Here is a 24241-nt window from a genome sequence, read left to right as displayed (position 1 = left end):
GGGTTAATGAGCAGGTAAATCTATGTTTTTCTTTCCATCAGTCCAGCTTGTGTTGCTGCTGCTGTATGAGAGGTGGTGATGGTATTATCTTGTTTGCCTTGATGTTCACATTACTATTGTTTTGGTGTTACAGAAAATGCCTTCTGCCCAAACTTAGACTGTGGTCGAAAGCATTTTCAAAGGAAACAGCGATTGGAGTAGACATGGCAAATAATGCGTTTCTGTCTGAACGACCATTATTTAAAGAACTGATGATCCAACACACTTGCCCACCACCACATCCTGATTTGTTTAAAAAAAAATCTGAATTAGATATTTCAGACAATTATAAACCAATGGGATTACAATATAAAGGGGAGTGAGGTTATTTCTATTCATTATTGTGTTTATTACTTGGGTCTGATTGGATACACCGCTCAGCCACACAGATGCTTTCTCACAGACAGAATTACCATGCATTTGAATTTCACTCTGTCTCGCCATCACTTTTTGTGAGTTATTCTTCACTAGTGAAAAGGTTGAAACGCGTCTAATTGCTTTTACACATGATTGTGCAGCAGCGTTTACATGTGGCAGCAGCTCCTGCACTACATTTTTTAGAACCAAAAGAAATACATGACTTTTGTATGCCAATATGAGATAAGTCATAAATATGTCATTAAGTTATTATATGAATATATTTATGGATAAATACTTCAAGCTATGCTTTGGTGTGTGTGTAAATGTGTGAGTTTGTGCAAATGTGTTGAGGCTGAGAGAAACATTCAAAAACCATTACCAAGTACGTCAAGGGGGAAGAGTGAAAACACTTCGGGGACGGGAGAGATTAGACAGAGTCTCCTCTGAAGAGGATGTAACAGTATTCATTGGAAGGCAGCAATAACAGAAAAATCCGGAATTGAGAATAATAATGAACTCCATATTATTAATCATATGATTTTGGCTACTTCAACATCCAGTGGAAATTTTTAAAACTGATGAATTAAAGGAATTTGATATTAGGTAGTTTTAAATGTGACCGATTGCCGGACAACGAGGGTTTCTCATAATCCTCAACAAGTACAGAGAGACTCTAAAATAATAAAAAGTCCAAAACTTCATTACACACAAGTTTGTTCCCACTGAGGCTACAACCAGGGTCCCATCATGACATCTGCTGGACACAAGTGTCACTGCATGACTGAATAAGCACTTAGGCGAGTGAAGTCCATTAATCATTATAACTAAAACTGTATTTTACTCAATTATTAATAAAACAGTGCATAAGCCAATAGCTCATGCCTCACCCAACACAATTGAACGGTTTTCCTGCCTGTGTTTATTAACATAATTTAATGGCTGAATATTTGACACAAATCCTGTTTAGATTATTGTGCTGTAATTTAATAATACTGCTGTCGACTAAATAAATAAGTAAATACAATGAGGTTAAGACAGGTCAGCCACTACATCCATGATTAACATTCAAAATGTATTTTTCATTTATAGAGAAATTTGTCTTGGGATCTTCACCCATGCTGCAGCCATAAAAATACATTTTAATGGAGAAAATATACATATATGCTAATAAATAATGAGCAAGGTTCTTAAGGCAGCTAAATCACAAAATATGCAAATAAAAAAAAAGACTTATTCCCTTAAAAATCCCTTCAATAAAAGATCACCCAGTGCCCATCCTGACCTCATCTGTCAATCCTAATGCTGGCATAAGAGACTGCTGACATGAGATGACTGACTGTACTTCAGTCTCACTGTTTGTACAGTAATAGTAAGCACTGTCTTCTGCTGTATGTTGACCGACCTTTGGTAAAACTCACCTGAGGACGTAGGAGGGGCGGAGCAGACAGGGGTAGCCCACCTGGTTGGCGAATGAAAAGGCATCTTCCTGTGAAAGGCGAAGAATGCTCATTAAATATTAGAAAGACAAACAATGTCATGTAAAAACAGTGACACAACTCAGCACTAATACATATATGAACAAATGTGACATTTTTGAAAATGTAATATCTATAGCTTCAATAAAGTAAACAGTAAATAATCATTTTTTTAAAAAACATTTAGCCAATTTGTTTAACTGCTGTTACTCAATTCACTTTTTATAGCTGCAGGGAGTGGAGATGTAAAACTTTATTAACACATCTGACTGCTCAAACACTGTCTCTGAGGTATAGATCATTTTCTTAGTGCACACCAAGAAGTATTCTAACAAACACCGTTACAACAGACACAATCTATAACCAACCAAAGAGCCATTCTTTCAAAATAAAAAGAGTGATTCAGAAAGTAGGAGTTTAAAGTAGGAGTTTAAAGAAGGTTTTCAAATGAGGACACTGAATATTTGTTGTGTATTTGGATATTTATGCAACTTTTAAAAGAAGTTATGTCATGTTTCAGAGGTGTTTGATCAAAGAGAGAAAATGAATATCAAGCTGTGCTCGTCCTTGTTGCAAAAACCCTCATGAAATAAGCTCTTATTTTACCTGTTCTCAATTCAACCATACACAAATTAGACGGCTTCAAGAGAGAACGCTGCCGTGTCTGCCAAAACAAAACGAATGAAAAGAGCAGGAGGGAGAATATAAGTGCTTCAACAGTCAGTAAGTGGCGCCTAAGTTCATCTCCCTTTTGATTCTGTTTTCTTCCGCGAGAACGAGTGGGAGTTGTGGTGGGAGTCTAACAGTGAGAGAAATGTGGTATGTCCTTCTCCTCATCATCATCATCATCGCTTTTTCTATCCGACTCTCTGCAGGACTCGCCTTTTCCTCTCCATTACCCACTGTTCACTCGCCAGGGGTGGAGTACCAAATACAAACAAACAAACGCAAGATGCATCTCCCCACGGCTCGTCTGAGTTATTCCGGCCCAATACAAACAAACAGTTTCGTCAAGATCGGCAGGGAAATGGGGGCTGTAGGTGGACTCTGGAGAGGCGCAGGACTTTATCTGTGCGTGTCCCAGCTAATCGCTCCTCGCGGTAACTGAGCTCATGAGCAACAGTTATATGGACGAGGAATATTCCAGCGCTGACTGCAGACACATCTCGGTGATCCTCGTGTTCCACAGAGGGGGTTACCGGTGCTTTGTTCCGCTTTAGCCGTGAGCGAGTTGAAAAGGCCAAACACACTGTGAGTAGTTGGGGTTCTGAGCTTCAACAAGGAAGAAAGTTCTCAAAATGATGAGTAGAGTTCGTTTGTAGGGAATGATGTAATGATTGTAAAGTATTTGGTTAATATTTAGCTGGCAAAAGAGTAAAGATTGATAAAAATGAAAGAAGCATTATATATTGGGAAACTATGTTGTGAGAGCAACAGTTGTTTTGGATAATTCACATTTATATTGTTAGTGGAGGAGATGATGAGGTGAACTTATCTGATTGTTGGTTCAATTTACTGTTGATCTTTTTAACAAAAGGTAGAAAATTATTTGTTCCCCTTCATAGGCATAAAATGGCTCAAAAACTGCAATTTCAGATCACAAAAAAACTGCAATTTCACACCACAAAATATGATAATAATTTTCCATCAATGCCGCTACTCTCCATTATTTATATCTTTCCTCTCACCAGAGAACTGAGAGCCCTCCATGGGGCCTGGGCCACCCCGAGGTCATCGAGGACACTGGAGAAGATGGAGCGCTCCTCAGCCCGGTCAATCTGCAAGGGGCTCGTCCCGAGAATCTTCACCCCGTTCAGGTGCAACGGGACGGCAAGATTGTTGGGGATCTGGCCTCCCACTGACACAATGCTGCCTGAGCAACCCTGGAGAAGAACAGAGGAGAGGCGATATAGGATTGAATAACATTAAGAATAAAATATGTCAGGTCACATCTTGGTCCTCTAGCCACAGGCCTTTCAGCCAAGTTTTACAGTCTGAAACCTGAGGCCACGTCAAATTATTCTGGAGACTAATGACGCAGTGAAGATATGGGACAAAAACACTTGATGTTGGCTTTACCATATAAAGGTTTAGTTATGACAGGGCTGGAGTATACGGTGGATTCAGGAAGTCGTTATATAAAAAAAAATTAAGATCATAAAGCTAACTAATGCTAAAATCATTAATACCATTCATTGTTAAAATAAATTGTTGTCCTCATAATGACAAAATGAAAACAGAATTTCAGATTTTTTTGTTGCAGATTGATCAAAATTGAAAATTGGTATATCATACTGACATAAGTATTCAGCCCCTTTATTCAGCACTTTGTTAGAGCACCTCTGACAGCGAGTACATCTTCGAGTTCTGCTCCAGGATTTGGGGATCCTCTCCAGCTCTGTCAGGCTGGATGGAGAGAACAGCCTTTTGCAGGTTGTCTTCAGAGATGTTTGATTGGGTTCAAGTCAGGTCTCTGGGCCGCGTCACCCCAGGACATTCACAGGGTTAGTAGCGGAATTAATATTGACAGTTGTGTGTCTCTTCAAATTATGTCCAATCATTTGAATTTGCCACAGATGGACTCTATTCAAGGAGACGTCTCAAAGATGATGGAGAGAAACCTGAGTTTAATTACAAGTTTCATAGCAAAGGGGGTGAACGCTTATGTAAATGTGACGTTTCAGTTTTTCCTTATTGATAAATGTCTAAGTTTTCACTTTGAAGCAAATGAATTTCAACGATTTTACCAAAAGACCAACAAAAGTGGAGTCTTTCTGAAGGCACTGTATACTGGTGTGTGTGTGTGTGTGTGTGTGTGTGTGTGTGTGTGTGTGTGTGTGTGTGTGTGTGTGTGTGTGTGTGTGTGTGTGTGTGTCAGAACAAGTGTCCATGGTCCAGCCCCTTTTCCCGTCGAGCTGATCCAGGGGGATGCTGTTTCCATGGCAATGCCAGGTTGTATCTCTTCATTATTCATGGAGCTGCTCTCCTGTTCCTGTCCAGGCTTTATCTCCATGCTCTAATGCTGTACTTATCACACAGACCCACATCAAAAGAAAGAGGGGACTGTAGCTCTGACAGAGGGGTGGATGGTAAAGCTAAGTCCCAGAGCAAACAAACACTTCATCAGACTCCGATGCCATCGCAACTTTAACTGGATTACAACTCCAATTCCTCTGCAAGGGAGAACTTTAACTTAAATGTTGTTGAGAAAAATGGATTTGAGGTGCACTTTGACTTTTTAATTTGGGCCATGTCCAATCCACTAACATGGAGGAGGCAGGTTTTAGGAATTGTACTGCAGCCATCCACCAGGGTGCCTTCAAAATACCTCGGCTTCAGTCTATGACTTCTACAGCAAACTGATCCTGACAAGTTGTGATAGTGTATTATAATTATCAATGACACTAGAAGACTTACAGATATTATACATCAAAACTATAGGAACTAATTGACAAATAGCTGTTCTTAAAAAAAGTTAACAGAAGAAATATCCAGTTTCCGTAAAAATGACCCAAAAGCTTCGCAGCGATGTAAAATGACCACCTAAGAATAAATTATACCCCCCAAAATTATTTAACAAGCTCAACCCAATGAACTATGAATGTAACCGAACGCTCATTAAAGACTAAAAACCCAGAAAAAAAAAATCCTCTCACCTGTAATTACAGAAAGCTAAGCTCCTAAATCTTAGATGAGCCTATAGTGCTGCATAATACATGCCCCCATTAGGACCAATTCAGAGTTTTCCTGGTTTCTATTTGACAGAGAGAGAGAAAGAGGTTTTGTTCCACTGTGTTTAATGGCCGACACCATTCTGCAGGATAAAGCAGAAAAAGCTTTGTGCTTTACCGTTTACTGAGTTTAGGTTTTAGTTTATATATATAAATACGAATCAGCAGAGAACTTCTGCTGCTCCGTGAAACTCCAGTAAAACAAGTAAACCACAGTTTGTAAGTAAAGAATTAATCCCAAAAAACTTGTGTTTAAGTTATAGAGAAATTATTAGGCCATTACGTGCATGTGCACCAGTGTCAGAGCAATACATCCATCTGCCACTAATATTGAGTTAATATCACTTCTTATTTATATTGCGCTGACATTTCCCACCTCCGACCTGGATGACATGATGCATTTCTTTTATTATCTTTGAATTGTGAAATTGATCAATAGTACTCTGCCTATGGGAACCCTGAAATTGATTGCAAGGCGATATTTCAATCACATTCTAATCAATACACATGAATATACAAGTATTTATTAATATTGATAGAAAGCTGTGATAGATGGGTGACCCAACAAGAATGTCCTGACTCACTCCCAATGCATGTTGGGATAGGCCCAGTGATTTAGACCAGGAGTTTGTGAAAGGGTTTCGATAAAAGTTGTAGTTTCTTAAGTTTCATTGGCGAGTTGAAGGATTCTGTCATCGACCAATACATGTTCTTTGCAATGATGAAAGGACGAGGAAATTCTAAACCTGTGTATTTTGTTTGAATTCACTCAAATGAAGAATCTTTGCACGTGTGTTCTAACCTCTTGGTCGTTGATGTCCAGGACGCGCTCCAGCGTCAGCTCTTCGAAATAAAGTCGGTCACATTCATCGAAGTCGGTGCTGACGGTCTCCGGGTTGTGGTTCACCACCACCGTCTTCTTACCCATCTGTCTCAGGGCCCTGATGCTGGACACCGCACACCAGTCGAACTCAACACTGCTCCCTGGTGAAATTCAGCATAAGAAATACATCACTGCATCAGTGACATTTAGAGAAACAACGCTTATTACTTTTTTTAATGAAAATTATGAAACTTCGAAATCTAATAGTTAGAATTCAAAGTGGTACAAACTATTGCTAATTAGTGTCAAGAAAAAAGTATAAGAAGGGCAATTTCTGTCTTTTTATACAATTTCTTTTAACAATTTGTTTGATACTTTAATTAATAATCTATTATGTAAAAACTCAAAGTATAAAACACATTTTTTAAAAGTGAAGTTATTTCAAAGTCAGTTTTTAAAAACATTACAGGCAGGTAAAAATGATTTGAAGAGCATTAAAATGATATAAAAGCGTATTGTTGGGCTCACCGATGTGATAGGGCCCACAACCAAGTACCATGATTCCCTGGTCTTTAAATTCCAGATCATGCTCCTGTTGAAATAAATAAATAAATAAAAATACATTGTTGTTCATAATGCACTCTTGTGAATGTCCAATTGTTAACACAGAAATAAACTACTTATAATATTAATCAGTACTAGTAATCATATATATTTTTTCATAGCAAAATAAAATGTTTTACTAATAGTTATTCAGTGATTGAATGGGTTACATACTGTGCACATGCATCAAGTCACTATCTCTATAATGTGTATATTTTCCTCTATTAGCAGGGACCACATACCTGACCATGATATGTACAATACAGGTAGTTGGTCATAGCTGGATACTCTGCTGCCAAGGTGTCGATCTGAGAAAACAAAAGGTTCAAATGGGTCATTCATTCTTTAACATGTAACAGAAGTAATGAAAAATATTTAAATATTACTGTTACATTTGTGAAGTAGCACAGATGTGAGGAAATCCATGTAGGCACTAGTCATGTATAATGTTACACTTTTCTTCAAAACTACTGTGTCAAACTATTAAAGCTTTGGTTAATCAATCAAAATAATGTGAATTTTCATACTCCATTTACTTTTGTGGTAACATGAAACTACAGTGTGTGTGTGTGTGTGTGTGTGTGTGTGTGTGTGTGTGTGTGTGTGTGTGTGTGTGTGTGATGTGTTTATTGTTTAAGCGAGGTCACTTATTGAGTGCACTGAATCTCAGTCTATCTGACCTGTGCTGGAAGCTTCCGGTCAGAGCCCAGTGAAACTCACCTGTTTGACCCACGGTTTGATCCCGTGAGTGAGCCTCAGCTCTCTGCACGCTCTCTCACTGGAGCCCAGAAGCTGACCAACCTGCCGGTCTGAGAAGCCGTCCTGCTTGGCCTGTAGCAGCAGGTCTTTGGTTATTGTGCTGCTGTGGGAGACAACACAAAAGCAAATGGTAACTATACGGTGGTTTTGTTCAAATCAGAAACCTCTTACTTTTTTGCACAGTTTATTTTCCCATTTATGCCAAAGAAGCGCATGATTCACTCTTAAATTCCTTCTGACACATGTCAGTCTGTCTCCAGCTTAAAGGTTTAAAACACAAAATACCTGACGTGCTGTGTGAGGAAACAGTTACGCACTGAGGTACTGAAGTGAGTATATTTTTCCCACTTTTCAAATCCACTGCACTAAGAGGGTCAATCGAGCAGGCGGGTCATGATTGGCTTGCCTACCCAGCAGGGTGGACTGCAGGGAGCGGCCCGGCTCACAGCGATCAATAACACATCGACAAACAAGGCGCGGAGCTGCCAGACCACCAGGTTGGGAAGTGCACCATTTAAAATCCGTTTTAAATCGATGAAACTTTAATGCAAACTGTGAGCTTTAACAGAAAGATTGTAGCAGAAATAAAATGTTGTGTCAAGAGGCATTTCTGAACTGGAACAACAGGAAAGAACATCTATAAAAACATGTTTCTTTCACACCTTCAAATACATTTTGACCAGTGCTTTCAAGCACTTGACTCTACAGTGTAGTTTGCTGTCTATAATGATTGTTGGTTACTCTTTTACTGCACTGCCAAATGTGGCTGCCTGGACATGATGGGAGAGGAAGAGAAAGAGGAAGAGAAAGAGGAAGAGGAAGAGGAGAGGAGAGGAGAGGTTTTTAAAGTGGTTTAACTACCTCAGATAAATGGAAGGACATATCAAGTCTGAATCAATGGATGCAAATAAAGTTACTGGAGTGAATTTAAAGTAAACACAAGCCCTGGAGCATATCACAGATAAACAGAGAAACCAGACAGAGTAAGAACTGAGAGAGAAATCATAATCGGACAATGGGGATATAAAAGTGCTCAACCAGTCAAGACTAAAAACCGACCTCAAGATATTTTGAATATCTCTCCTTTACAGATGTGTGAAATAACTGTATATTTAAAAAAATGCAGTGTTCCTAAGTGTCAAGAGTCAAGTAAATCAGCATATCACACCCATCTATCATGAATTACAATAAAAAGACAGCAATTCTTTTGTTATAAGTACAGACATGTTCACAATTATCAAAGTATATTTGCAGTTAAACTTGCAACAAAATATCTTTAATTCTTTTCTGACTGAGTTACATTTCCATTTTCTTTTTCTGTTAATCAACGTGTAGGCTTCTCTGTGTCGGATCTGCAGGAGCTTCAAGAAGTGAAAGACACTTTGCTGTGGCAGGAAAACATTTCTGCATCACAGTGCGTCACTGACTACATTTCCACCATTGTGAATAAGACATCACTCCAATTACAATGTTTACATGCATTCCTAATAGAATATTTCCCTTATATTCCTGTTTACATCTTACAGAGCATCTGACTATGACTCATGTCAATGTAACGTCCTACTATTTGTTCACATTCAAACCCAGGGGATGTGTTGTCAAGCAGCTGGTATTTGCTGTATGTCGATGTCGCAAAATGCTGTGAAAACTCCAATGGGAAGTTATATTATCAAGATCTATACAAGATATTCCCTTTCAACTATTTTGTTAGCATGTCGAGTGATATTTCCCAGAAAGCTATGCAACAATACATTAGAAGTCAGCTGGGTTTCCAGTTAGGACAGCACCTGATAGATGTTTTCAGTGTAAAAGAACTACACACTGTGTAAACATGGCAGCTCTAGAGTTACTGGAAGGCTCCTCTGACAGATTTCGGCCAATTGTCTCCCTTCGATTTCTGCTTTTGTGCCAAGTTAAACTAAACACATGGATGCACTGTGGTGAAAGTCGTATTGATCATCTCATCTCGCTCCCACTAAGAAAACTAATACTTCCCATAATGTTGCAGTTAGAGACGACACAGAGGAATTCTTATATCTGGCGAAGCCCAATGAATTATTCATGACCTTGTAGCTTAACAGTATTGAACATTTCAAATGTATTTTAACTCCCACTGCACACAGCTGGGCCCAGAAATAACAAACTCCAGGAACAACACAAGGAGAGAGTCAGAATCAAGAAATCAAGACGAAACCTTCACTCTCAGAGCTTCTCGGGGGGAATTTCTGGTCTTATCCCACCTGAAAACCAGTTTTAGTCAGAGGTAAATCCTTCACAATCTGAACTTCCCACATAAATAAACCTTGAAACGCATCAACCCAGCGTGTGCACAGCGAGAGAGGGAACAGAACTGTCACATAGTCTCGCACATGATTATAAAAACATGCAGCCGCTCACAATCTAACTGAACTTGACGGTGACGAGAAGCAATTTCTGTGATTTCACACTTTTCAGTTTGTTAATTTCTCAGTTAATTAAGTCTGAACCATGTTAGAATGATACTGTTGTGGGTTGCGTAATTGCTGTTCTCTTAATTGTAATTCATGTCATGCCCGGGAGCTTATATACCTAATGATCTATGTCCTCACACGCAGGTGTACTGGTGTTCTGCTTTGTGTAATCAGGCTTTAACATATGAAGTGTTTGCCAGGTCTCCATTAGGAACACTGCAGTCATTATCAAGTACTGCACTGGTTCTGGAGGCAAAGATACAGAAACTATGAATGTTTCTTATCATAGAGTCTTTTAAAACAACATCAGTACATATGGAATGTGGATGATAATATGTTGATGCAGCATACAAACACAATAACTGGATTTACAGGCCGTGTTTAGATCAGGTATTGGCATCTTACTCTTCCTCAGTTGATCTGATCACAAGTGGACAGCTCTAAGTTTGTCAGTTCACATCTGGCATTAGAATGTGTCCCCACATGTGTCTCAACTGACCCCGTCTGTGCAGATCTCTCCTTCCCACTTTAGATGCAAACACACGTGTACGTAAATTCTGTTCGCAGAGACATAATTACGTTATTTTAGCCGGTCTGAATATACTGATGGGTCCGTTGTCAATGTGTGTCAGTGTGTGAGAAGAGGGACAGCAGAGCCAATCAATCGTCTGAATCATCATTATATGATTCAATAACAGTAGTTATTTTAGTATCACCTGTGTGAACAAAGACTATTTTTCCGTCAACAGCAAATGTTTACAGACAAACTGACCACATTTCACTTCTGATCTAAATCTACACAATAATCTGAATCTCGTTAGTGACTCTTGTACAAATACAGATTAAAATGTTGAATATCCACCAGTCCAAGCTACAGCAATCAAAGAACCAACACTCCAATGCACACAAACATCAAGTCAGCAGAGCCCGAAGTCCAGCTGTACTCAGCGCTACGCTCCATCAGTCTGCCACCAGCAGCCTATTGTTGTGTCTCCATCCCAATGTCCCCTGCTCCAGAGGCAGTGGAGACTACAACAGCACTTCTATGTGTCAGCGTGTAGCGGTGGCTGCCCACCAGACAGCCAGGCATTAATTATTAAACAGCGCAGTCAGAGGAAAGCAGCGGGTTACCTGTGGCTGAGCCATGAAAATTCACAGCGGCTTTGATTTGAGCTGTCCAGGTAACAGCCAGAGGGCAGATGGACAGCGAGGGCAGCGGCTGAGAGGAGGTGAACCGCGGCAGGGAAAGTGACACGGACGTGAAGAGACTGGGGTTCATCTCATTTATGAGGACCGACATTTTCGAACTGAAGAATGTGCAGTAATTTAGAAAAAAATAAGTCCCCAAAATTGTGTCCTTTTTATATAACTTGTCAATTTATACTGTAACTCTCAACTCTCTCTTGTGGAAGCATGCAAGTCAAAAAAGGAAGCAGGGATAAGAGGCTGTCTAAGCAAACCTGCATTGAAGAAAATTAAACTTAAAAGCGATGGTATGAAAACAAAGCCTCCACATCCATTCATGCATGTTTTAAATAAAATCTTGTGTAGTTTCCTGAGGCCCATAACTTTGATTCATACACAGCAACCTGCATAACGACTGTATGTATAATATAGACGCTGCGAGCCATCACAGTGTTTGTGTTTCTGAATTTTTCTGCATTGTAATGAAATGCCAATAAAATAAGAATGAAACTGAATTTAAGAGTTTGGAAGAATTTAGCTGAAACTTTTGATCTATTTAAGTCAATGTGAACCACGTCTCCGTAGCAAAGGGCCAAAAGTAATCTGCAAACCAACTAAGTCTATACTGCAGAAATAATGAGGCAGATAACAATGATATATGGCTAATGTGGTTTAAATGATTTGAGGGTCAACTCCACATACAGATGTACAGGCTGGAGGGGCTTATGGGTCCTAAATCAGCCCGATTATCCTCTAATTTGCAGCAGCCTTAAATAGACAAAACACAAGCTAATTCAAGAAAACAGTGGTAGTGTTACAAATACATGCAACACTGCTAAATATGCTGCAAGTAAACACAACACTGAGAAACACAAAAACATGGTGCAAGCAGCACAGCTGACAACAGATGTGTTTCCAGGGGACACAAAGGAAAGTTGTGAACCCGGCTGAGACACTTGTTGTTAAATACTTTGTGACTTTTACAGTTACGAAGTTGGCTTCTTGTCAGTGGTGTAAAATTAGCTTCATGGGGATGTGCAGGAGGCGTACATTATTATTATTATTATTATAATAATAATAAAGAGTAATTGTCGCTCTAGGTCTAAAGGATGATCAGAAAACACTGCAGAGTCACATACAGGCACATCAGCACTGTACAAACACAAAAGTAAATCAGAAGCATTAAACAACTTTAAATGTTAAAATGAATCATGTCCCTTTAATCCATAATTCAGCAGCAAAGGAACTGACGTGCACGTTAGGGACGTCACATTTAACTTTACCTCTTGTAGTTTTCCAGGTGCTGCTCCATCTGTGTTATCTTGCGGAGCTTGTGGAGGAACCACTTGTCGATGGCCGTCAGCTGGTGGATCTGATCCACACTCATACCAGTGTGGAGAGCCTAAAACACACCGGGCCCCAAACAGACTCAGTGTTACCTTTGACAGGTTCATCGTACGGGTGCTTTGTTGTAGACATCCAGTAGGTTTCAGAAAGTTTCAACAAATTCTAATAATCAGTTGCTTTTAATTAAAATCATGTTACAAGTTGAAGGTCATTCCTTCAAGTTAAAATAGTGAACGATATTACTTTGCCACTTTTGGCATTAAGTGGATTTTAGTGAGCGGTCTGTAAAGTCAGTGGAACCTATGCACTGACATCAGGAGCTGCAGTGGAGCAGCCGGTGATTACTGTGACTTTCAGTGGAATATTTCAATCACATAGACCTAGCCTATTTTACTACCTATTTTTTTTCAAACGTAATCACATTCTATGATTCTATAACAGACTATGAAACAATTGTCAAAGAATCCTGCCCGTGTTTTGGTGCTTTTGAGAATTGATAACTGCCTGAGCTGCAAAAGTAGCAGCAACATATTGAAGGTTTACATCCAATAAATATTTGATAACCTTCTGATTTCATTGTGCCCTGAATCACCCTGTGCCAGATGCACCAACATAACATAACCGAGCCTCCCTGGGGGGGGTTCCGTTCTTTGAAAGCTTCATTTCTTTTCCTCATGTGTACATGGAGCTAATGTGACTTCGGAAAAAAGCTCTGATTGTGTTTCATCTGTCCACAGCCCAGTCTCCCAGAGGCACTGCAGCTCATTAACAATCAAAGGTGAGGCTGTTTGTCATCTTTGGACCATTCAACTGCCTTATAACAAGTACAATTGAACTAACAAACGAAGACGAAGGAGAAGCGATCAAATATGAAGGGTAATAAGAGATACAGAACCGAATGGGGAAGAAGAAGAAGTAGGATATTGAAACAAACAGTGTATGACGGTAATGCACCTTGACGTTGGTTACCACCCCCCAATAAACCAAAAGACGAAGAACAAGTCGTGTCAAACTCGTTCAAACGTTATTTTTTGGAAAAACTGACAGCTGTAATAAAAGTGTCGCCCGTTAGCTGACTTGATTATTCGGAACCTTAAACAGAAGAAAAGCTGCTTATACGAAAATAATGATAATACCAAAACAGCACGATGATAACTTTTCATCCATTTTAATAGGCTGAATGACTTCCAGGAAATCTTTGATGATAATTAAAAAGAGCCTGCTTGAAATGTCACTATAATCCATTTATTTATCACCACTTCTAAAGGGTGCCAATAATAGAGACTTTAAAGAAGAAGCAATAATTCTGCTATTTTCTTTGTTTGATTCCACTGCAAACCAAAGGCAGGTAGGTACGCATCATAATAGAGCTTTTAATTTCTACACTCTTGTGGAACGGAGACATCTTCTAATGATTTGCGAGGGCACCAACACTTTTGACTACGTCTGTGGCTGGCGTTTGATTGCCTGGAGATAAGATATGGCTCATTAATCCCTAATGACGTCGCCATCGCCGATGATCTCACTCCACACTTAAGGGAACATATCCGTCTGCGCTGTCACGACACTGAGCTCACATAGCTGGAGGTTTCGACACTGACACAACCTCTGTTGCAAGAGTAGGACCTGTAGATGTTTTAACCTTGTATTAGCTCATGCGGCATCTCTGTGTCAGAATGACAGAGCTTGACCCTGCGCTTTAAAAATGTGTTGTTTCACCCACATTTCTTTATATGAGAAAAACTGACTAACAGCAACGTATTTCAGATGATTACCCACATTAGTAGATATCTGAGAAGACCCTGCTGTCAGTTAGATAATCAAACACTGTTTACAGGTGTTTCCCAGGAATTATAACAACCTATAACACCTCTGCATCTATTTAAGTCAATCTCAATTTCAAAGACAAGCATTTCCACACAATTAGGCATTCACAGCTCGGCATGCAGGAAGGCCAGGGACACATTTTTCTTCTCTGCGTTTCATGATTTTTTCATGATAATTCTTTTTTGACACTTCAAAATGTGATTTTAATGAGAAAACTGTAGTTGGTGTCATTCATAATTAACGCTATGAAAGATTAGTGTACCTTGGCGAGGGAGAAGATGCGGGTGCTGGAGGGCACAGCCAGCTCCTGCTGCAAGTCCTGGGTGTCAGCCCAGGCTTTCTTGAGTGGCAGGTGGGGCACGAAGCCATCCACTGATGGATGACACATCCGCAGGGCCTTCTGCACGCTCTCCTCAAAGGTCCGACCCACTGCCATCACCTGAATCCAGAAGAGGAGATTACAAGATGATCAAATATTGGTGTGAGCACAGTAAATAAGTGTTTATCCGTGGGTCCTCCCCCACCTCTCCGACACTCTTCATGGAACTGCCTATTTCACTGGACATGCCCTGGAAGCGGTCCAGGTCCCAGCGGGGGATCTTGGTGACGATGTAGTCCAGACTGGGTTCAAAGCAGGCCGTGGTCTTCTCCGATACGGCATTCTTGATCTCTGGTAGGGGGATTCCCAGTGCCAGCTTAGCAGCTACAAATGCTAACGGGTACCTATGAGACAAGGACAGAGCAGAAAGAAGAACAAAATAAACTGATGATGGACAACAGTCGCAGAATATCCTGAACAAAACTAGAAAAAGATCCCAGACCTTCTTTTTGTCAAATATTTGAACTTCACAGTGCGTGTGTGCGTGTGTGTGTGTGTGCGTGCGTGTGCGTGTGTTCTAAAAGTGCAGAAGAACTCCTCTTTCAATTATTTTTGGAGATCATAAACCTTGTGCCTTAAACAAGATGATTAGACATAATCACTAAGCTTCAAGGGAAAATCCCCTGGGACACATAATTATATATACTGCATATTACCTACTCCTCAATATGCATTTTAGATTTGATTTGAAACCGTAGTATGTGAGTTGTGTTCACATGGACTAATTGTCTCACCCAGTGGCTTTGGATGCCAGAGCCGAGCTTCTGGAGAGCCGGGCGTTCACCTCAATAATGCAGTACTCCAGGGACAAAGGGTGGAGAGCGTACTGGATGTTGCATTCACCTACAATGCCAAGGTGACGGACCACCTTGATGGCCGTCTCACGGAGCATGTGGTACTCCTCGTTGGACAGCGTCTGGCTCGGTGCTACTACTATAGAGTCACCTGAAGAAGAAGAAGAAGAAGAGGGGCTAGAGCGAGATGTGACTTATTATATATTAACAGTTTTTTGGTGGATGAGAAAGTGCAACAAAAGTTTGCTTCTCATTTGGATTTTAAACTGAGAGGTACCAAAATCCCATTTAAAGAATTTCACTATTCATCTCCAATCTAAAATGTCTATTTCCTTTCCTTCCTTCGAATAATTTACTGGACATCAACAAAACAAAACATTTGGGCCTGAGTCATCTGAAGTCTTTCTGATGTCATTGAATTTCTGTATAAATACTAAAGTCCTTAAAATCAGCAGTAAACATTTGTATAACAAAACAAAAATGTGCATACCTCTGCTAAGGTCCCTTATGAAACCACATTTAGATTCACTAGATCCAGATTTCTATTTGGTTCTGCACCAAATCACAAACACTCATAAATATTAGTCCCCTAAACATGGCTAATTATATTCATTAATTATTCTCTAAGAAATCAAGGAGAATGTGGAAAAAATCCCTCTCTCGCAATGTAAAAGAAAGCGAAATTCCTCTATCGGTCCCAAAATGTGTTCTTCTTTGGGTCATCCCCTTTCCCTCCACAAAATTTCATGGAAATCAGTTGAGTAGTTTTTGTGTCATACTGCCAAAAACGCAGATGAAAATATAAAATTCTTGGCAGAGGTAAATATTTATAAGGTGAAGGAAGCTCTGGGGCCAGAAACATATTGCATTTTAGATAAAACAATACTTTTGTGTTTATCCTCTGGACTTTGTAAAGTACACAAGAAGAACACAAACCACCTTTAATCTTTCGTACACTTCAAGTGTCTCAGTCAGTACGAGCGCTGGATGTTGGCTATGAGAACTGAGCTAAACCCAAAGGCTTAAATTTGCCATTCAACTATTGATTTTCAGCGCTTTCTACTGATCTGTAGAAACAAAAACAAAAAAATGATGCCGACCGCTGTCCTACATCCTCTCACCAGGTGAGGCAGCGAGCTCGGTCAACATGAGTAACTCGCTCAGCTGAGAACAACAAGAATACAAGCAGCAAACAGAAGTAAATCAAACACACCAGATCATAGTGGAATTACTGCACTGTGGCCTCCACACACTTCTGCAGTTTCAGTCAACATCATTCTTTTTTCCACACTCGCATGAGATCACCATCACATCACATTCAAAAGGCCAAAACATGTTTTGTGAGGCCACTGGGACATTTGACCACCCAAATCTAATCAGCTAATCCGTGAGCCAACAGGGAACATTTGCACCACATTTGAAGAGATTCCCTCGAGGCTTTTGAAGTATTGTTTTCAAAAGACTGGGACAGACAGATAGGTACTTAAGGACCGATGGACAACTCGAAAAACATCACAGAACAGAGCCTGTAATAGTTTTGAAGAGGATGTTATTATTCAGTGTGTACTGAATGTTTGTGTTTGGTACCTGTGTGAATGCCCAGTGGGTCGAAGTTCTCCATGTTGCACACGGTGACGCAGTTATCAGCCACGTCTCGCACCACCTCATACTCCACCTCCTTCCAGCCCATCAGAGACTTCTCCACCAGGATCTGACTGCTCATGATCAGAGCCTGTGATTGATACGCACAGAACATCATCAATTAAGATGCTTTGTCAGCTTATCAGCAGGTTGCAACGTGTTGAATTTAAAACTTTTTAAGAACATAATGAATTAAATTCAGACCCACTATATGTTAAGTATGACATATATGAAAAATTTGATTTATAGAATATAAAAAATTACATTAACTGTGGTTGTTAAAGGTGTTGTTTGTAGTTTTATTACAGCGTGCTTAAATCTGTGTCATTGAGAAAGAACTGCAACACGTGGAGACATTACAAACTATACATGCTGCCAAAACATTTCTTCAAAAAATATATATATTTTCATTTTAAAGAATGATGGAACATATTAACACTTTAAGGTCTTAAATTCTGAGAACCTGCAGAACATGCTATGATAGTAATTAACATAAAAACATTTTTTATAACAAGGACATGGAGTTGAAGAAAAGGTTTTTAAACAAAGACGTTAAGAACTAGTTCTCAGCCCGGTAATTTGATACAAACCAGCCTAACAGCCACCAACAATATCTGGTAAACAAAGATTTACCACTGATACCTCCAAATGATAATAAAAATAATGAATTATTATGTATTTTTTATTTAAATACCAAAAACTGCAGAAGACAGTGCATTGCATAAAAGCAATGCGTGTCCATCTAATACAGTCTAGCACAGACAGTTCATTTTGCAGTTATGGGATCACACATTAGAAACAACTGAGCTGCCACATGAAGCTGGATACTGGACGAGCACAAAGGAATGTTGCTTAGCAACAGAGAACTATTCCTTTCGTGGAAGAGGACCAAAGACACACATCTAAACAATTTCAAAGCTTTTATCTTTGTGCAGGTTTGTGCTGCAAACAGGTGAAGGTACAAAGTAAAAGTCTGAGGAAAATGCTTCATTTGCTGGTTTGATAGGAATGATTGATTAGATGTCAGGAAAAATAAATACAGAGAAAAACTATTATAATTGTAGCCAAATGTCAGCCAGCCTGCTGAGCAGTATTTTTTCTGACCTTGTTTGCGGTTTCCTCGAGGATCTCTTTGTTGGCACAGAGACCAGAGCCCAGACCTCCCAGGGCATAGGCCGATCGTAACATCACTGGGTATCCAATCCGCTCTGCTGCTTTCAACGCATCAGTCACCTGGAAGATGCACACAAATATTACTCCTCCAAAATAAAGCTTTCATAAACCATTACAGGACATGGAGAATAAAGATCTCTCTATACAATACTACACAGACTTGGGAAGTGACTGGACAGGAAGTGATTATGTTTTTTTGGGTCCTTACCGACTCCACAGCGAAACTGGGCGCGATCTTCTCATTGATTTCCATCAGTTTGTCAGCAAAAAGCTGTCTGTCCTCTGTGGCCATGATGGACTCCACCGGGGTTCCCAGGACCTTCACCCCGTACTTCTCCAGGACACCAAGCTGGAACAACTCTACTCCTGAACGCCACACAAACACAAATAGAGATATATGGTTAAAACCCAAGCTACGAAAAAAAATTTAAAACAGTGATTCCACATAATGCAACCAAACAAGTGCTCGTCTTACCGCAGTTCAGCGCAGTCTGTCCACCCATAGAGAGCAGGATGCCGTCCGGACGCTCGGTCTTGATTACTTCAGTTACAAATTGTGGCGTGACGGGCAGGAAGTAGACCGAGTCGGCCTGTTTGGTTCCCACCTCGTTGGTCTGAACTGAGGCTATGTTTGGGTTCATGAGCACCGTCTTCACATGCTCCTCCTACAACATGCACACGCAGTCAAATATTACTACTTTAAAAAGTGTGAGTGTGATGATTAGTTGTGTTACTTTGACAACATCCATGTTCTATATTTCACGTGTTACTGTGTTTTTTATGAACTGGCATTGATTTTTCTGAGTTTTACAACACAGACTTGTTCACTGCAGACATTTAAAATGTCACAGCAGGAAAATGACATTTATTACCAACAGGATAAATTATGAATTTGAAGTATCAATTATTTGACATGATATGTGACATTAGCTCTCTTCTCATCACACTGCACATTATATTGATGCCCATTGATATCCTCTTCAACTTCACAACCATACTTGAGATTGATGGAGTACGGTTTTTGGTGCAGACAACCTTGAAACTGCATCAGGATGTTGTGTTACTACCTCTTACCTTCAAGGCTTTAATGGCCTGAGATCCAGAGTAGTCAAACTCTCCAGCCTGACCGATGGAAAGACCTCCAGAGCCCAGCACCAGCACCTTCGACACCTGCATTAACACAAACAGACCATAAGTGAGTAAGTGCAGGTTAAACTAACTGACATTCATCATCTTTCTCAGGGCTCATATTGTGACCCTGATGTAAAACTCTTAGTCACAAAGTACAGTAACGAGCAGCATTTTTCATACTTAAAACTTGGTTCCTTATCAAACTCAATCCTGGTAGTTTCCTGTAAAGTGATCAATTTGGTACATTCTTTTTTTAAGGCCAATGTTTAATCAATTAACTGTTGGGAAGGCTTGAGGTGAACCTGCTGAACCTGAGCGTCGTGCTGTACCTTGGCTCTCGGGGGTATGTGGGGCTTCTTGGGCATGACTGACACCAGGTTGGCGTCCTTTCCTTTCTTGATCAAGGATATGAAGGTATCAAAGAGGAACTGTGGACAGAGAGAGAAATGCCAATACAACAAGGATTTGCAAAGTACATTTACAGAGTCACTTTTCTTGCTTCTGAAATGTTTTCACAAAGCTCGGATTGGCTCCAGCCCCCCCTGCGACTCTCAAAGGATGAGCTGTACAGATAATGGATGATATAATGCACTTTTTTCCTCAGCCACTCAAAGGTTATAGAGTAAATACTGTTTGAGTCCATGTATCTGGGGTTGAACAGGATGTAGGTCTACAATCCGTGGAAACTTATCTGTGGCCTCAGTTACAGCTGTGTACAGATGTCAGCTGTGGTAACTGTGTCTGAAGTTTCTATAACAAACTGTAACTGACTGTTTACTGACAGACAAGTAAACTTATCCTCTTGTCATGTTATTCAGAAAGTCACAGAAAAATCAATAGTATTCTCCATGTCTGAGACCGATGCATTCAAAAAAACATTGCACCTCCCTGCCGGTAAGACATTTGTCACGGGCCCCTGTGCAAATTGTTGGTGATGTCTCCCGCAGTCCAGCCCAGGTGGAAGCAAAGAGAATCTCCAACTGAGCTGTCAGGTTTATGTTGTGGTTTGGAGGACAGGTCTTATTATTCTGCCTCCACATGACAGAGGTTACAACATACTTTGACCAGAACTTGAACTGCAGTCCTCGTCTGCCGTGTGTGGGGGAGAGACAGAAACTGGAGCACAGAACAATCAACGGGTTAGTGCAAGGACACGGACAGACACTGTTAGTGAGTGCTCCTCCACCTGAGCCCTGATGCATCCATGATTATATAAATATAGATATAACATTATAGACATAGGTCAAGAGATAAAGCCTTATATATTGTTTAGATACAACGAGATAGAGATAAAGATATAAATGTAGAATATAGAGTGATCTATACAGATACAGGCAGTAGCGGCTTTGGTCGCTTCCCCTGTGTGCTGTTTCAAAGCGTCAGCACGGAGGTACTGTGGACAACGTCGGGGGTGAGAGACCTCAAACATCTCTCTGAAAAATGCAAACGGCAGGAAAGTTGCCACAGTCGCTTGGACACAATGAGGCTACGTTTTTGCAGCAGGCCTAGCATTACTCAGCAGCTGGATGAAGGCTACAGGACCTGCATATTGTGGGTTGTGTTGTTTTTGTTGAGTCTGGCTCCAGTTTGTAAATTTAAATAAATATATATAAATTCATATATAGAGATACAGAGAGATAGAGATAGATAGAGGGAGAGAGAGAGAGAGAGAGATTTATGAGATCTAGGTATGGAGAGAGATGGAGGTAAAGAGACAGATAGACAGACTCAGACTTTTACTGAGTTCTCCCTTGCTGTGCCCTGCGAGTATGTGCCTTTACTTAACTTCAGTGTAGTATTCAAGTACTTAATGCACCGCTATCAGAGTTTTTAATTACCTCTGTGTCTGTGGGACCCCCTTTAGCCTCCGGGTGGAACTGAGCCGTGAAAATAGGCTTAGTGTTGTGCATGATGCCCTGGAAAAGAAGCACATTTGACAGTGAAAAGAAAGCAAGCAGTATATTACAGTTCTGCATTTCTTTGAGAAACATCTCAAAAACCGGCAAATCTTTCTGAAATATTATTTGTAGACTCCATGTGAGAGAAATGAACCTCATTGGTGCCATCATTGGCGTTAACAAACAGCGGGCTCCACCCCGGGGGCAGGGACTCGCTGTCTATGCCGTAGCCGTGGTTCTGCGCCGTGATGAAGGCCTGGCCCGTCATCACATTCAGCACTGGCTGGTTCTGGCCTCTGGAGAACAATAACCACACTGTTTATTATTGGTTTATGGCACACATGATACCAAATAACTGAAAATTAGAGCATCACAATTAACTACAACAGTGTTTAAGTCCACAGACACTAAGCTGTTTACGAGGCTCCTTAAAAAGAGTTTACATGTTGTTTATATTCCTAATTATGTAAAGTTATTTACAAGTTTACCTGTTGCCCATAGGCAGTTTATATGATGCAGCTCCTGCAGCCAGAGCAGTGATTTGGTTTCCCATGCAGATACCAAACACCGGCTGGGGACGATCACTTTCCAGCACCTTTAGGACAAAATGTAAACAATTATTATTCATGTTAGTCTAGATCATGATAGAATAGTTATCATATGACAGAGTATTAGGGCGACTTAAAGGGAAAAGAATATATTACCACCCAAATCAAGGTTTTGGATCCAGAAGGATTGGAACTCAGGCAGACACAAGTTCTGCTTATCTGCTCTATTTTTGGGAATATTATGACTTTCTTTCTCGTTAAATTACGAACTCACATAATGACACTTTATCCTCAATACATTCTGACTTTATTTTCATATTATGAATTATTTTATCGATTTTTTTATTTTTTCATTTGGCCCGAATACTCTGTCGGGGTACTATGGGGTGCTGTGACTACAGGAAATAACATAAATTAATACATTTGAATTTTACTTGATGTAAATGATAATAATAATAACCTGACGTGCCCTCAAGTGAAAATACAGATCACTGATTTTGGCTTATGATGCAGTCTTCGAAGAAAAATAAATGTCTCGACATGAACTTCTTCTCTTTATGGTCCAATTTCACAAGTTGCAGAACTGAGGACTTTAGTTTTAATTCTACTGATGCCCTCAAGATCTAAAAATTGTCCATGCCCTACCTTGCTGACATTCTGGATGAGCGTCTTGGCCAGAGACGGGTCTCCTGGTCCGTTGGAGATGAACAGACCATCGTAGTCTAGACTCATCAAGTCTTGGTCCCACGGCACAAGATGGACCTCTGCCCCCCTCTGCACACAAATAAAGAGACACTGACCCACTCTGTAGTCTAACGATGCTACTTAACGAAGGTCATGGCAGAGTCCCTCGAAATAATGCAATCATTTTACATTAACATTTGTGTCTCTAGTTAATAAACATTCAGCACTTATAATGAAGTCGGGGTTAATAGACTCCAAGGTCCTCAGACAATGACAATATTCATATGTAGATTTATGACACAATTAATGTGACATCTCCTCCAGTAAACTCTCTCCTCAAACACAATAAACAGGCAACAGCGTCATCATTTCCATTTTATGAACCAGGAAGTCCAATATCCTCCCTAATGATAATTACTATTAATTTTACCAATTCTATGACAAATGAGACTCTTCACACTGACCAACAAACCAATCAACAACCAATAAAGGAAGATAAATTATATGATAAACAGACAATAAACAGATTATTGTAATATACATTGTAATAAATTCTGCAGGCTGTTTTTCCTCCACTACTATTAGAACCAATTATAAATAATATCTAAACGTTAAGTGGAGCACAAACAAAGAAACAAGAAACCCAGTTTCAGTTACAGCTGGGTGACACAAATAACTTCTACAGAATGAGTCATTTAGACCTAATGTTACTGTCTGAAATTTTCTAGGTCACGTTGCAGAAAACAAAGTGTCAATTTTCTTTTCCTATATTTGTGCAGAGAAGGTTCATTAGGGGCTCAGCCACAGACACATCATTCCTGAGTGTGTAATTAAATGAGGACGCACAATGAACAAGAGGGTTTTTCATTCTCACCTTAACCAGCAGGCGGATGATGTTGTGTTTAATGCCACAATCGACGGCCACTACTTTGATTGGGTTCCCTTTTCCAAAAACTTTGGTTTCCTGACAGGTGAGGGGGGGCGGGCAAACACAACAGGAGGTTAGTGATCATCAACATCATTTGTAAAAAGAGGAAAATGTGTTTTGAGTCCAGTGTGAACGGATGTAATTGTGGCCCTGGTCAGACCTGGTATGAACATTGACCCGACACATTAAAATACGTCCTGAATGTGTCACTCGTCATTGGATGTCCCTTTCCCCTCTAGATGCAAAATAAACACCTCCCTCATTTTTGTTCACAAAGACCAAATGATGTTTTTTAAAGAGGTGTCCGATGTCACTGTGTGTGTGTCGGTGTGTGTGCAACTGTGTGTCGGGACGAGTGAGCAAGCGAGCGAGGTATAGAGGAGTCTGGAGTGTTGAAATAAAGTATCATTATGTAATGATTGGTGATTATATTGTGGTGGCGTAGAAATACTTTTGATTCCCTGTA

General features: G+C 40.1%; 1 protein-coding gene across 1 annotated transcript in view; it reads right to left on the bottom strand.

Annotated features, from left to right (window-relative positions):
* cps1 (carbamoyl-phosphate synthase 1, mitochondrial) overlaps positions 1-24241 on the bottom strand; it is a 45641-nt gene that overhangs the window by 17363 nt on the left and 4037 nt on the right. Inside the window, exons 7-27 of the mRNA XM_035173927.2 lie at positions 23722-23811; positions 22809-22937; positions 22104-22210; positions 21770-21911; positions 21556-21633; positions 20047-20145; positions 19661-19756; positions 19062-19251; positions 18795-18952; positions 18518-18646; positions 17360-17504; positions 15713-15923; positions 15124-15322; positions 14862-15038; positions 12709-12827; positions 7752-7893; positions 7274-7339; positions 6957-7020; positions 6408-6589; positions 3563-3757; positions 1818-1885 (exon numbers count right to left, since the gene is read on the bottom strand). Of these exons, the coding sequence (XP_035029818.2) occupies positions 1818-1885; positions 3563-3757; positions 6408-6589; positions 6957-7020; positions 7274-7339; positions 7752-7893; positions 12709-12827; positions 14862-15038; positions 15124-15322; positions 15713-15923; positions 17360-17504; positions 18518-18646; positions 18795-18952; positions 19062-19251; positions 19661-19756; positions 20047-20145; positions 21556-21633; positions 21770-21911; positions 22104-22210; positions 22809-22937; positions 23722-23811 (2786 nt within the window). The remainder of the gene's footprint in view (positions 1-1817; positions 1886-3562; positions 3758-6407; positions 6590-6956; positions 7021-7273; positions 7340-7751; positions 7894-12708; positions 12828-14861; positions 15039-15123; positions 15323-15712; positions 15924-17359; positions 17505-18517; positions 18647-18794; positions 18953-19061; positions 19252-19660; positions 19757-20046; positions 20146-21555; positions 21634-21769; positions 21912-22103; positions 22211-22808; positions 22938-23721; positions 23812-24241) is intronic.

This window comes from Hippoglossus stenolepis, chromosome 13 (genome assembly GCF_022539355.2).
Source record: "Hippoglossus stenolepis isolate QCI-W04-F060 chromosome 13, HSTE1.2, whole genome shotgun sequence".
In the NCBI taxonomy this organism is placed as follows: domain Eukaryota; kingdom Metazoa; phylum Chordata; class Actinopteri; order Pleuronectiformes; family Pleuronectidae; genus Hippoglossus; species Hippoglossus stenolepis.
Note: the sequence above shows the minus strand (reverse complement) of the source record. Positions and strands in the feature narration are given on the sequence as shown.